We start from the raw sequence: 13,444 nt of genomic DNA on the forward strand, positions 1-13,444 counted from the left end.
AACCACCCACCGTCACGTCTTTCACGGTCGGATATTGTTACGGTCCCTGCTTTCGGCCCGTTGCTGCTCAGTGGTGACGGCCTCTTCTGACGTATGCCTCTTTAGCCACTGATGCCGGCCGCCGAAGCATCCCCCGTCGCATCTTCCGATTCCGGTTTTGTCATGATGGAAGACCGGAAGAGAGCCGCTGCTTACGACCATAATGATTCTGCTCCACCGTTGAAAAAGCAAGCGACTTCGGTCAATGGTGGTAGCAAACCCCATCCCGACGCTGATATGCCCTGGAAAGATGACCTGGAGGTAAGTCCCCGATCTGCCCACGTGGGTGCCAACTTATCCCAAGGGTTCCCCTAGACAGGATTGGAACGCCATAGTCGACTCTACCGCTACCCTCCAGGTGACATACTGACGTCTTTTCGTCGCAGCGTTTCCAAAAAGACGCAATATGGCGCCAGATGCAGGAGTACAAACGTGAGAAGGTGTCGCTCGAGGCCAAGCTGAAGGAGATGTCCAAAGCCACCGCCTTCCACAATGACCATCTCCGTATCATAGATACCTGGTATAAGCAAGTGAGTAGATCGTTGTATTTTGCTCATCCGGTGCAGATTGTCTGACGAGTCGACAGTTGGTCGACGAGGTCAAATTGCTCATGGGCGCTGCCGAAGAGGATGCCAAGGGTGGGTCCCACTCATGCCGGCTTTTGGTTTACATAGAAACGCTAAACAAAATCCCAGAACGCCCGGCTTTCCAAAGCAGCCTGCTGTTCGATGATGTCGACAAATTCGAGAAGCACTTAAAGTCCCGTTCGGAGGATATCCGCCAGGTCATCTCTAGCTTACTGTCCAAATCCCCCAGGACCTCACCCGAGGCTTCAGAGTTACAGACTCAACTCGCCAAGAAGCTTGCTGAGGAAAAAGCCACCATCGCAGAATTAGAGAAAGCTCTATCTGAAAAACAGCAACTCGAAGAAAGTCTCGAAGAAGCCTCTTTACGGTACATGGTAGCCGAGAAAAAGCTCGATCGTGCAAGGAGCTTGACGGTTGCCAAATTAGAGAAGCAGTACATTCTAGGAGCCCAACGCCCCGGCGGCGATAGTGCGTCTGCACCCAAGGAAGAGCCTTCCGCGTCCAACGGCGCGACCCCTAGCGGCGAGCGGAGTCCTGCCCTGGAAGAAGCCCACAGCAAACTCGTGGCCGTGTCTGAAAAGCAGAAAGAACAGCTTCAAAAATTGGAGAGTGAAAATGCCAAATTACTGACTCAAATAACGGATCTCAACATCAAGGTACGCCCACCCGGTTGGACCAGCTAGACTCGAACAGTGCTAACGTGAGACGGCAGCATTCACGACTTACTGACGATGACTACGCGCACACGGACTTGTTCAAGCAATTGAAATCCCAGTACGATGACGTTGTTACTCGGATCAACCACTTAGAAGCGACCAACGTGCAACTGCGAGAAGAAGCGGCAAAATTCCGATCGGAGCGAACCGCCTACCGCAATCAGGTTGATGAAGAGGCACAAAATGCGATCGCTGAGAAGGAGATGCAATTAATGCGGGCAGAAACAGATCTGGCACGGATACGCAACGCGCGCGACGAACTTTTGGCGGACCAGCAAATGCGGAAGGCTGCGCAAGAGCAGGAGAAAACTGCGGCCACAAAGGTGCAAGAACTTGCAGATGCTGGACAGGCTCGGATTACGGCGCTAGAGTCCGAGGTACAAAGGTTGCGTATGGAATTAGATAAGGAGAAGAGCACGTCAGAAAGCGTTGATGAGATCCCGATCGAAGAATTGCGTGCTAAGTTCAGCAACCTGGAACGTCAGTTTTCGATGCTCAATACCGAACTATCCTCGATGCAAGTCGCCTGCAAGAAGTACTCGTCATTGGCATCACAGAAAGTCACCGATTTCAGTGCCTTGGAGGAGAAGGTTGCCCGGCTCATCGCGGAGAAGTCCAAGGCCGATCAAAAATATTTCGCTGCAATGAAGAGCAAAGAGGCCAGGGATGTGGAGGTCCGCACCCTGCGCATGCAAAATGCGAAAACTTCGGACATTGTGTCGCAGCTGAAGGAATCCGAGGCAGCCACCCGTTCTCTGCTGGCCAACATGGAAAAGCAGGTTAGCGAGACTAAGGAAGCACTCAATTCGATGATGAACAAGAATTACGCAGCCCAGCAGCAAGTCACAGAGAAAAACATCACAATTGAGGGCTTGAACCGGCAGGTGGCCGAACTCAAGGCGTTGTCAGCTTCCAAGGACTCGACATTGGCTAGCGCCTCGAGTGCTTGTCGCCAAGCGGAAACGGAGGTGGAAGGTCTGAAGGTGACCCTGGCGGATACCAAGAAGAGCCTGGAGAACTGGAAGAACAAGAGCCTCGGGAACTCCTCGTCCGAATATGAAATGCTGAGGGTATGGTTATATCCCATCTCTATTACTTTTTTTTTGCCATATTGGATCATCCTCGCTAACGTGCCCTACAGACTCTGGCACTCTGCACTGTGTGTCGCCGCAACTTCAAGAACACGGCCATCAAGACCTGTGGTCACGTGTTCTGTAAAGAATGCGTGGAAGAGCGCCTCACATCTCGGTCTCGAAAGTGTCCCAACTGCAACAAGTCCTTCGGTAACAACGATTACATGCATATCACACTATGATTTGCTCAGAACCCAGCATCCTGGGTTCCTACCCTCAACTTCGTGTATCATAGTCTCTTCCTTCCCTTCTTGCCTTTCTCGCCTTCCCCCTTTCACTCACCTACGTCACTTTATTACGGCTTGATTTTTCTTTTACCCATTGCGCTCCATAATCATGGAAAAAGGCTCATGGTGCGGTGTTTTACTGTGGTTTAGCAGGACAGGATATCAGAGGGCCGGCGTTCGATCTAAATCTGTTCCTATTGATCGGATATTTTCTTTGCATAGTGGCCGGGTTGTTTGGTCTTCGGGTTACCGGTTTTTTTTTTCTTTTTTTTTTTTTTCTTTTTTGTTTCCTTTTAATTTTCTCTTTCTCTTCGTTTCTCTTTGCTGCCTTTTATTCCTTTTCTTTTATTTTCTTTTATTTCCCCTTCTCTTTTCATTACCCTCCGGTCCAGAGGAGTTGTTTTTGGATACCCACGTCAGTGTTCGAGCGGCACCTGGGTGGGACAATACGGTGCATGTTGTAGGATTAACTAGGAAGTCACGGCAAAGAGAAAGATGATGAATGCAGCTATATTTATACAGGAATGTCACCTTTGACCCAAAAGAAAGGAATCGAGAGAGCTATCATGGTGATCTATGCGTTATGAGTTGAAGATTCTGCTATATAGAAGTTCATGTCGTCCCACCCAGAGATCAAGAGGTGGGACGATTTGTCCTGCATCTTCGACGGGAGTATCCCACTCCCGCTCTATACGTTGAGTGATCATGCTTTGCAGGCCTTTGCTGGCCAGGATGTTCTGGGCCTGATAAGGGCCCATGACGGACGCACGGACAGCAGCGCTAAGGACTGCCTTGGCATGGTTCAACATGAAGACATAAGCAGTCTGGTGGGCGTCCATGCCCATGGCCAGACATACCACCCCCCACAAAGGCGCAAAGTGACCTTTGGGGCCTAGTTCGTCAGTACCCAGCGAGGTCTTCAGTATGTCGGAGAATTCCTCTACCACCTTCACTGCCTCAGCAGCGCTGGGGTTAGTGTGGAATGGGTTGAACGCATACGTTTTCCGGAAAGCGCGTTCCCAGACCCCGAGCAATGCCCGCCCTTGGGCGAGACTCGCCCGCTGCGCAACTATGCAGGGGGTAGACGCATCAAGGTCATTGTCCAGGGTCTCCAAGTCTTCTGGGCGTCTGTATCCTGCCAGAACGTATGGAAGTGAGGTACTTGCCATAGAAGCGATCGAGAGCTTCAGGAAGCGTTGGAAGGATGCAATTGGGGTCACCGAGCGAGGAAGGGGCTTGTTGTGCGCCAGATAGGACTCGAGACCGCTGGAGTAGGCGAACGAGCCCAACGGAAGGGCTGAATCCGAGAGGAGAAGCAGTGCATGGCTGGGCACTATTCCCGTAGCATCTAGAGCGTAGGAATGGACGGTTAGTATCTTGTAGATAGGTGGTGGAAGTTGCAGTTGCAAGAGAAGAAGTGTACGGGGAAGACATCCGCGGGGGCAAACACACCCTCCGGTACCGGTAGATATGAACCCCCGCCCTTGTGCGACGCAGAGGCCGACGCTAGACGAGCACGTGCATTGCGCAGACGGTCCTCGAGATCCACGATCTCTTGCTCGATATCCTGCACGTTGGTCTTCACTGTCATTTGCCCTCACCAAACAAGTTAAGGCGGCCGGTACATGGCGGTGATGAAGAAAGGGAGACCCGCGGGAGGAACATTCGCCTTTAAATACTATTCTTAGTTTTATCCGGTCGGCTGTCTTCCTTATCAGTTGCCTCCGGACCTCTCCGGGGCGCGGTACCGCCCGGCAGAAAATCACCGCGGCTTTTCGAGGCACGAGATGCTATCCGGTTTGCTCTCGCGCTCCCCCAATTGCTTCAGTTTCCATCATTATGCGAAGACGGTAGTTTGGAGACCAGCCCGGGTTTCTCTGCTACTTTACCAATCATGTCGGGCAAGCGTCTGTTGGACGCGATCCAACTTTGCAATGTCGCCAGGTCCGTGGCCGTGAAGCACCTCGAGGTGCGGCAGCGCCAGCTAGACTTATTTACCAGGACATCATCCCTCACCAAGGGCATCAAGAGCCAGGTGGATGGCCTCTGTATGACCGCACAAGCTGCGGCAGCCTTAGCAAAGAGATTCAATGATGATCCTTCTCCCTCCCAACCAGCACCCGCACCGTCACCCCATGCCCCGAGCTCGTCCCCCACGCACACGAATCTCTCGCCGGATGAGGCCAGGAAAGCACAACGACAAGCAGAATCGCAGATACCTTCAACGACGGCGGAACATACCGGTTACGAAGCTAGTCAATTGGATGTCAGCCAGCAGCAAGATGTCTTCTATGAACCCTCCAAACAGACGACCCACGGCACGTCTGGACTTCCTAGGGTTAAACTACCCAGGACCTCCAGCGACACGCAAACAGGCATCAACACTGAAATAAATGCGGACGTATTCCACTCCCCCGTCGGTGCCGAGAAACCCGCGTCGTCAAACCAACCTGTGGAACAACAGGAGGAGATTTCGGAGGATATGATGAAGGAAATATTCCACAGCCCCAAGGTCGCTAGGATGCTGTCTCGGCAAGCTGCTGCGGATCTAAAATACAAAGGAAAGACACCGATGCCTCCACCTGACGCCAAACCCATAGGGAAGGAGGGACTGTCGAAAGAAGAGGCCCAGGCCGTGGAAGACATTGTGTCAACAACAACAGTGAGTGCAAGCTGTCGCAGCCAATTAGACGCTTATATCTAAGGAAGTGCCCGCAGGTGGAACCTGAGACTGCCGCAGCCATGAAGCAGCAGGCAACGTACCAGATGATCGAGTCTCGCGTTCCAGCATCCCGACTAGGTAGGCTATGGCAATACGGTGGCCTGGCCACATCCATGGCCTTTGGCGCCGTCAGCGAAAGCCTACGACGCGCCACTGGAAGCCAGTCCGAAAGCACCGGATCCCTCATGTTCAGCGCCGGAAACATGGAACGTCTCGTCGCCAAACTCTCCAAGATGCGCGGAGCGGCCCTCAAGCTGGGGCAGATGCTGAGCATCCAAGGTACACACCCACTCACCTAGCTCCAATCACCCCGAGCCCCTCTAACACCATCCAGACACCAAAATGCTCCCCGAATCCATCCACGAGGTCCTCCAACGAGTCCAAGACCGCGCAGACTACATGCCCGCCTCACAACGCGACAAAGTCCTTACCGACAACCTCGGCCCCAACTGGCGCGACCTCTTCTCCTCCTTCGACGAAATCCCCATGGCAGCCGCCTCCATCGGCCAAGTGCACGGCGCCGTCCTCGCCTCCACGGGCCAACCCGTCGCCGTCAAAATCCAATACCCAGGCGTCGCCGACTCGATCGACTCCGACCTCAACAACCTCTCCATCCTCCTAACCGCCTCCCGCCTCCTCCCACGCGGCCTCTACCTCGACAAAACCATCGCCAACGCCCGCACCGAACTTGCCTGGGAATGCGACTACCACCGCGAAGCTACCTGCGGCGAGCACTTCCGCTCCCTCCTGGCCGACGACCCCGTCTTCCACATCCCCGCCATCATCCCCGAAGCCTCCGGCAAACAAGTCCTCACAATGGAACGCCTCAATGGTATCGCCGTCACCAAAATCCAAAACTTCACCCAATCCCAACGCGACTGGATCGGCACCCAGATCCTCCGTCTCTGTCTTCGCGAAATCACCGAATTCAAATACATGCAGACGGACCCCAACTGGACGAACTTCCTCTACAACGCCCAGACGAACAAGCTCGAATTACTCGATTTCGGCGCCTCCCGCGAATACCCCGATGAATTCATCACCAAGTATGTGCATACGCTGATCGCGGCAGCGAGGAACGATCGTCAACGCTGTGCGGAGTTGTCCCGCGAATTAGGGTATCTTACCGGCCATGAGAGTCAGGAGATGGTCGATGCGCACGTTACTTCTGTTATTACTATCGCGGAGCCGTTCATGGAGTCGTCGCCGGAAGTGTATGATTTTAGGAACCAGACTATTACAGATCGCGTGAAGGGGTTGATTCCCCTTATGATTCGGGAGAGGTTGACTCCGCCTCCTGAGGAAACGTATAGTCTACATCGGAAGTTGAGTGGGGCGTTTTTGTTGTGCGCGAGGTTGGGATCTAGAGTGCCGTGTAAGGAGATGTTTAGGGAGGCGGTTAGGAAGGCGCGGGTTGCGGGGACGATTGAGAGGGAGTGAGTGTATTTTTAGGGGACTGTGTGGAGGGGTGGGGTGTATCATTCTCTTCTCTGGGTTTGTATCATTAGCTTAGATTGTATGTATAGAGATTTACATCAATGGGTTGTATTCATAGTAGTGTATGGGTATTGGTATATGGTACATGGAATAAGTAGCAAAGCTGGTGGTATGGCATGGCATGGCGTGAGGAGGTATTTGTGAATATGTGTATGTTATCCAGGATGAGATCCTGGAATTGCCAGTCGCTGTATCTATAGAAGGTATCCAAGGCTGTCCAGCGTATCTTGGGGTTCGTGTCTCCTTGATGAGACATGGGCGTAGATGTGTCGCTCCTATTGCTGTAAGATTAGTAATATCGTCTTCGTCGCTGCGTGTCTCGTTGTGCTGTTGCTCCATTCTGATAGACACCAACTCGATACCCACGAAGATATCGTCTCGTGGGGATCGTGCACATCGGTAGGTGATGATAGATACACCCCACACATCTCACGGAGCGACCAGCACCAATAAGGCTGAAATCGGGAAACCGACCGACCCTAACTCAACGGGAATGCCCAATACCGAACATAGCATTCCAATAGTTCTTCACCCCCTTGCAGATGCCCTTTTTATCCTTCCAAGTACTGAATTTATCCTCAAGTTCGCACGCCGTCCAGAGAATCTCATCCCAGAAGCGCTTCTCGATATCAGTGCCAAAGGCCTTGATCACCTCGTCGGGTATTGTCCATGCGCGCGTGTAGCTCCCGTCATCCGCGAAAGCCGGGTTCACGGCCTGCTTGTCGAACACAGTAGCCGGGTTGAACTTGGGGAAGTTGGCGTGGATGAAGAATGCTCGGGGGGCAGGCGCCTTCGATCCATGGACTCGCCACTCGCCCTTCTGCGTCAGAGCGTAGTCTTCAATGGGGTCGAACTGCACCATCGCGGAGCCGGCCAGACCGCCCTGTGTGCCGTGGCCGATGGCGCAAATTGGCTCCGAGACCTGGTAGTATGGTTCCTGGAGGGTCATGGCGGCTGCGACGAAGGTTTCTTTATCGCCTTCTCCGGCGGCGCCTTGCGAAAGCAATGGGTAATAGAAATCGGGACCCCACATGTTGTAGTAGGTGCTGAGGAGAAGGGTCTTCATGTGCGTCTTCTTCGAGATGAGGACCTCTCCGGATTCGCTGGACTGTCGGACTGAGTTCTCGGGGTACGGCTGAGAGGCAATTTCATAGTAGTAGGACGAGACGGTGGATGCCCAGAAATCGGGCCAAGTGACCATGTTCTTCGAGGGAAAGGGGCCATTGACGAATAGCATTTCCGGTGGGTGAATCGGGAACGCATCAGCGTCTAAGAAGAGGATTTCTTCGAATGACGAGAACAGCATTGCGAGAAGCTTGAACTGGTATTTCTCGACCTTCATATCGCCTGGGACGGCGTCGAGAATTTCCGACAGAAGCACACATCGCGCGTTCAGCGATGGCAGGACCACTTCGCAGATATGATCCTCATATTCTTCTTCATTTGCGAGGAAAACTTCAACGGGTAACTTCGACCCCGTTCTGCGAAGCATTCGAAGTGAGATCACCAGCACAGGTAGGTAAGAGCCCCCCGCGGTGGAAACCAAGCCTCGCGTGTTCTGTGTATAGTTTAGTTGGGGCGGGTTGGTATTGATCGCATCGACAAATCCGCTGTGCGCGTTTTTCATCGTATCCACGTCGAATGGGAGCATGTCCAGCAGCTCCGGGCGGTCCTCTGGGTTCGATTGTTCGAACCTAATTGACGGCGCCGATCCTAATCTCAGAGGTGGCTCGCATTTCGGCTCATGAGCGGTCAGAAGTGGCTGGAATTGACGCCAGAATTGGATGTGGCCTTCGGTATGTCTGCGATTCGAGGGAGTCGCTTGGTGTGTTTGTATGGATGGGGCTTGCTCGGTCAGAGGATAGCTGCGCCATCGTGAATAGGACCAAGCGAATGTTAATAGGATGAATATCGCAAGTAATAGCGAGCGCACTCGTAAGAACGCTCGAGAGGGAAACATTGTGTTTGGAATGTTGCGACAGGAATGTCAACGGCTGTCAATGGTTTCGTGGTCTCGTTAGGATCGCAAAATATAGCACGAACAGTCTGACGTAGTCGTTATATCGGAGAAGACACCGTTAGCGCAGGGGGAAAGGCATTGGAGGCGTCCGGGGAGGCGTCAGCAAGGCTCGAGAGGAAATGTAACGAGGCTGATGAATGGAGAAGACATGCGTGTCGAAGAAGAAGAAGGAGCTGCAGAGTACCTTTGAAAGTAGAATCAAAGGATAGGAAAGAAGAGTGTCGGGGGATTTTGCGAGGGAGGAATAAAGGACGGAGATGAACAAGCGAAGCGAACCCTGGACAGATTGCAGGATGGTCCGTTCGAGACCGAGGGGTTGTTCTTGTTGACTGATGGTTCGAGAGACCCACAGCACGATGTTCGGTGATAAAGCAATCCACATTCAAAAGGTAGTTTGTCCTGAGTTATAGAGTGATAGTATAGTCGCAGGGGTATGATTCATGTCAAGTCGAAACAAACAATCAGGAGTGATGACATCGGTGTTACTGAGTGGACCATGGTTAGAATGGACTGCGGTGTAATGCTTAAGTTGATATTTATACTTTATTTCTCCCTCCAGCAATTCGTATTGCGGAGAGAAGAGGCGGGAAAAAAAAAAAAAAAAAAAAAAAAAAAGAAAGAAAAGCAAATTAAATGAACAGATGATTAATGTCTAGGATAAATAATAACAAGCAACTGTCCATAGTAGTAATACTACTACTACTACTACAACTAAATTAGTGGAAATTGGGGGCCATTCTAATAAATACATTAAGATAAGATGAGGGGGAGTCTTTTTGTCTTTTGAGTCTCATGGAAGTATAATTGCAGTGGGGAATTGGATGAGCGGCAGGGTCCATCCAGACTGTCGCGGATTGATTGCGTCAATTATCCCGGAGATTACCAGCCCCGTCCGCCAGCGAGGATCCGTCTGCCTCCGCTAGTATCTGTCATGCATTCGGTCGAACCGCTCAGAGGCGTAATAGTCTACTGTGAAATAAGCTAATATATGCTAATGCTAAAATATATAGTACAAACGTAATCACTACACTTTCCGCTGACATGCCCACTACTATGCTCATGATTTAGTTTAAAGCGTTCCGTCATTCCTCGGCCCGGTTGCTGCTGCTTCTTCCCCTTCGAGGATCGTGTAGACGATGCCAGGTTCTCATCGGGTTGAGCCTATCCCTCGCGTCGGTCTATCACTCCGGCATATTCTCGTCGGACGCGTTGGAATCGCTCGGAGAAGTCCCTCTTTTGACTTTATCAAGTAGACGTCCATGAAAACTATTCCGCCTAGGGCGAGCTGGGTCATACTTCAGTGAACCAAACCATTGATGAACCGCCTCCACAGTAACCGACGAGGCATAATGAATTGATATTCCCAGGATAACCCCTATCAATGCGGCTACTGTGAAGTAGCTAAGAATGGCCTAGGTAAACCATAAGTGTTTATTCCTTGGGTTGCGACCAGTACTTGCTAGAAAGGATGGAGGATCTATCCATTCGTACCTCGAATTTGATTAGAAGCCTTAGTGGAGAAAGGAGCACATAGAGGATGGCATGGGCTAGGATCCACATTGGCGAGGCTAGTACACTGAACAGCCCATAGGACCAGGAAGCCAGGTAAGCCAGAGCATAGAGCACGGCACCGGAGCTCGCTGTCAAGGCGGTAACCCAATCCATTCGCGTGGCTAAAAGTGTTCCAGAAGCAGCTGGTTGGTTACATAGAGCATTCCAGGTGCGTCAGCTGAGGCAATTTATGACACGGCCTTGCTGTGCAATGGGAAGGGATACAGCAGTAGAGTGAACTATACAGAGTAAATAATGCTTGGATGGATGATGGCGCTACCTGTCCGGTAAGCGGTCTGCGGTGGCAGAAATGGTATGGTTGAATGACTTGTTTTGGTTCATCGATTGTTATCGTTATAAGTATGTACTCCTAGTATTTATTTTATGGGGTAATCAACATTCCTCTTTCATCCATGGGCTTGCCTGAATCTTTCAAATGTGCTAAAATTATTAGCAAACACGGTGAATATATCTCGCATATTCCCTCGAAGATGATGCAGTATACTACAGTTGACATACCAAGTCACCATCGGAGATGACAGCCGACCGACCGTCGGGGAAAACCAAGGAGGGAAGCCCTAAACCCTAAGGGGAACTTCTCCATAGGACTAGCCCGTCCGGGGTCGACGACATCGACATCATCAACTCTTACTTGGCTGCCCATCGCATTCTTTCTCTTCGATCCTCGCCCGCTGCTCTGTTTATATACCTCTTTCCACCCCATCCTTGAGCCGGCGCCTTTCCTATTTCCGTCAGCATATTTCCTAGATCCCATCTGCATCCGAAGGCCTTTGTCCACCCGATATTTTCCCTTCGCCCCGATTCCCTCTTTATTTTCCGTTACCCCTCCGCCATCCAAACCCCGACACCATCTGATGCTGGCATCCCAACCCTGATCACGGAACTCACAACTCGTCTCTCTTGTATTCCACACGGCATCGAACCTGCCTAACTCAGTTTCCTTTCCTTCCTACAAGCGCCACCTACCGGCTTCCTGTTCCAGATGGGCAACAATCCTTCCAAACCCCCTGCCGGAGATGCCCAATCGCCGTCGGCTCCCTCGGCCGCGGCGGGGGACAAGAAATTAGCTCGCCGGTCATCGATTCATACACCATCGGGCACCACCAAGGCCTCCGCAGCCGACCCCTCCGCCACCAGAGAAACTGCAACGGGCCTCCCGACCTCCCAAGTTCAGCCTTCCGTCCAGCAGCGTTTACAATCCCGCAATGTCACAGATCTGCCGACGCGGAACCTAGATCGGCCAGACCGTCAGGTTCCAAAGAAGCCAGATACTCGCTCCAGAGACATTCCTGCGCCTGATCCGTCCAACCCCGTCCAAGTTCCGGGATCCCGGGCAGCTGCAAAACGTGACCCTGTAGCACCCTCTGGCCCTCCTCCCCATGCCTATTACAGCGCCTCTGTTCATCTTCAGCGCCCACCGCGGATGCCCCTGCCCATTGGAGATGCCACGGCCACCCCCGGTTCGCCCATCATTGGTCCGGAGGACTCGTATATGGGATCGGTTGCACCCGACCATCTGCTGGATGAACACCGCGATTCGAAACAATCTGCCGTAGCTGGCGCCACGGTCGATGACGATGAGGCATTGGATGAACTTCAACCCTATACTCCGAGCGGCGTGGGAAGAGCTGTGCCGACCCTGATAGAATGGACTGCTCCTGGTGATAAGGTCTACGTTACGGGAACGTTTGTGAACTGGGAGAAGAAATTCCGTTTACATCGGAGGTATGTCATGTTGTCGCGTCCGCTGTCCCATATGTCCAGTCGCATTGCTCGTTATCTGGGCTGTTTTACGTTATCAGAACTAACTGGAACCCTGCATAAACAGTGAGAACAACCCCGGCGTCTTGTCCACGAGATTGAACCTCCGTCCAGGCACGCACCATTTGAAATTTATTGTCGATGGTGAAATGCGCGCTTCAGATAATCTTCCCACAGCAGTCGATTTCACAAATCACCTCGTCAACTACATTGAAATCAGTGCTGATGACGTCAACCGGTCACGGAGAGAAAGCGATAAGGTCCCTGATGGCGTTCGACCTCCACAGGTCATTCCTGGACCGGTCGGGAATGATCAAGTGGGGTCCACAGTGGAGGAACAGTCAGACAGAGAAGAGCCCGAGGAAATCCCGTTGGGTGACTTCCGTGGTGTTATCCCACAATTTCTGCTTGATCTAGATCGTGAGGAAGAAACACCCGAGTACCAGCAAGCTGTGAATATCGTTGGGGATGCGCCTACACCGCCGAGCCTTCCGCTGTTCCTTGGCAAATCAATCTTGAACGGCACCACACCCATGAAGGACGATAGCAGTGTTCTTAACTACCCTAACCACACCGTCCTAAACCATCTCGCCACTAGCAGTATAAAAAATGGTGTGCTTGCCACCAGTGTAACGACCAGATACAAACGGAAGGTAAGATGGCACCTCTTTGTCACGAAGCCACGGGAATTAACGGTATGCAGTACGTCACAACGATATTGTACAAGCCGACAGACGATATTACAGGTTAGCCTGTCAATGGGATAAGGTGCCCTGCACGTCCCTCGTGCCTTTTCTCTAGCCAGAAGGGGATTGTATTACTTTGGCTGCCAGAGCGGGGCTGAGCATCCCGCATGTCGACCGTATGCTATCTGCGCATCGAACTGGAGGATAAGGCATCGAAACGGAGGATAAGACACTGAAGGCCCTCGCAGAAGCAGGAGAAATAACAACAGATATCTCCTTTGGGTATATCTTTCGACATTGCAGAGTTGCACATAGCCGGAACCCAAGCTCAAGCCACTTTGTATGATTCACGTCCTTATGGTTGCTCGATGCCCGACTATTTGCGGTGCAGAAAGCGCCACTATTAGACCATTGTTGTTGTTGTTGTTCGGAACGATGCATGGCTAGCGACAAATCTTCGATAGCTAAGCCCCTGTTGTCAACC

The 13,444-nt window shown here is 52.0% G+C and overlaps 6 protein-coding genes across 6 annotated transcripts; 3 read left to right on the plus strand and 3 right to left on the minus strand.

The window, feature by feature from the left end:
- Window positions 1-1,427: 1,427 nt before the first annotated feature.
- Window positions 1,428-3,235, plus strand: BO87DRAFT_167602 (E3 ubiquitin-protein ligase BRE1). The gene has a single exon (XM_025618303.1). The coding sequence runs from the start codon at window positions 1,546-1,548 to the stop codon at window positions 2,779-2,781; it is 1,236 nt and encodes a 411-aa protein (XP_025483892.1). The 5' UTR covers window positions 1,428-1,545; the 3' UTR covers window positions 2,782-3,235.
- BO87DRAFT_373276 (urease accessory protein UreF) lies at window positions 3,203-4,294 on the minus strand (the record flags this gene model as incomplete). The annotated part of the gene is made up of 2 exons (XM_025622506.1): window positions 3,203-4,050; window positions 4,155-4,294. Coding segments are annotated over 2 exons (907 nt in total), but the record flags the coding sequence as incomplete, so codon positions are not given.
- A 10-nt stretch (window positions 4,295-4,304) lies between these two features.
- On the plus strand, window positions 4,305-6,894 carry BO87DRAFT_351317 (protein kinase COQ8). The gene is made up of 3 exons (XM_025621126.1): window positions 4,305-5,364; window positions 5,421-5,703; window positions 5,759-6,894. The coding sequence occupies exons 1-3, from the start codon at window positions 4,597-4,599 to the stop codon at window positions 6,862-6,864; spliced, it is 2,157 nt and encodes a 718-aa protein (XP_025483894.1). The 5' UTR covers window positions 4,305-4,596; the 3' UTR covers window positions 6,865-6,894.
- A 397-nt stretch (window positions 6,895-7,291) lies between these two features.
- BO87DRAFT_167648 (alpha-mannosyltransferase) lies at window positions 7,292-9,127 on the minus strand. Its single transcript, XM_025618304.1, has one exon. The coding sequence runs from the start codon at window positions 8,879-8,881 to the stop codon at window positions 7,406-7,408; it is 1,476 nt and encodes a 491-aa protein (XP_025483895.1). The 5' UTR covers window positions 8,882-9,127; the 3' UTR covers window positions 7,292-7,405.
- Window positions 9,128-9,932: 805 nt separating this feature from the next.
- BO87DRAFT_167651 (uncharacterized protein) lies at window positions 9,933-10,712 on the minus strand. The gene is made up of 2 exons (XM_025618305.1): window positions 10,433-10,712; window positions 9,933-10,353 (listed from the first exon to the last, which is right to left on the minus strand). Exons 1-2 carry the CDS (start codon window positions 10,604-10,606, stop codon window positions 10,123-10,125), a joined length of 405 nt encoding a protein of 134 aa, XP_025483896.1. The 5' UTR covers window positions 10,607-10,712; the 3' UTR covers window positions 9,933-10,122.
- Window positions 10,713-11,384: 672 nt separating this feature from the next.
- Window positions 11,385-13,048, plus strand: BO87DRAFT_167660 (putative Snf1 kinase complex beta-subunit Gal83). Its single transcript, XM_025618306.1, has 3 exons — window positions 11,385-12,238; window positions 12,342-12,927; window positions 12,978-13,048. The coding sequence occupies exons 1-3, from the start codon at window positions 11,496-11,498 to the stop codon at window positions 13,023-13,025; spliced, it is 1,377 nt and encodes a 458-aa protein (XP_025483897.1). The 5' UTR covers window positions 11,385-11,495; the 3' UTR covers window positions 13,026-13,048.
- The last annotated feature ends 396 nt before the right edge of the window (window positions 13,049-13,444 follow it).

Source organism: Aspergillus neoniger, assembly GCF_003184625.1.
Source record: "Aspergillus neoniger CBS 115656 unplaced genomic scaffold BO87scaffold_4, whole genome shotgun sequence".
NCBI classification, from domain to species: domain Eukaryota; kingdom Fungi; phylum Ascomycota; class Eurotiomycetes; order Eurotiales; family Aspergillaceae; genus Aspergillus; species Aspergillus neoniger.

Bases quoted from the DNA above. Each gene is read 5' to 3' on its own strand.
- BO87DRAFT_167602 (XM_025618303.1), top strand. From the start codon at position 1,546: ATGCAATTAATGCGGGCAGAAACAGATCTGGCACGGATACGCAACGCG.
- BO87DRAFT_351317 (XM_025621126.1), top strand. From the start codon at position 4,597: ATGTCGGGCAAGCGTCTGTTGGACGCGATCCAACTTTGCAATGTCGCC. The intron at 5,365-5,420 runs GTGAGTGCAAGC...AAGTGCCCGCAG, and splicing joins ACATTGTGTCAACAACAACA to GTGGAACCTGAGACTGCCGC. The intron at 5,704-5,758 runs GTACACACCCAC...AACACCATCCAG, and splicing joins GCAGATGCTGAGCATCCAAG to ACACCAAAATGCTCCCCGAA.
- BO87DRAFT_167648 (XM_025618304.1), bottom strand. From the start codon at position 8,881: ATGTTTCCCTCTCGAGCGTTCTTACGAGTGCGCTCGCTATTACTTGCG.
- BO87DRAFT_167651 (XM_025618305.1), bottom strand. From the start codon at position 10,606: ATGGATTGGGTTACCGCCTTGACAGCGAGCTCCGGTGCCGTGCTCTAT. The intron at 10,354-10,432 runs GTACGAATGGAT...TGGTTTACCTAG, and splicing joins GGCTTCTAATCAAATTCGAG to GCCATTCTTAGCTACTTCAC.
- BO87DRAFT_167660 (XM_025618306.1), top strand. From the start codon at position 11,496: ATGGGCAACAATCCTTCCAAACCCCCTGCCGGAGATGCCCAATCGCCG. The intron at 12,239-12,341 runs GTATGTCATGTT...CTGCATAAACAG, and splicing joins AAATTCCGTTTACATCGGAG to TGAGAACAACCCCGGCGTCT. The intron at 12,928-12,977 runs GTAAGATGGCAC...AACGGTATGCAG, and splicing joins CGACCAGATACAAACGGAAG to TACGTCACAACGATATTGTA.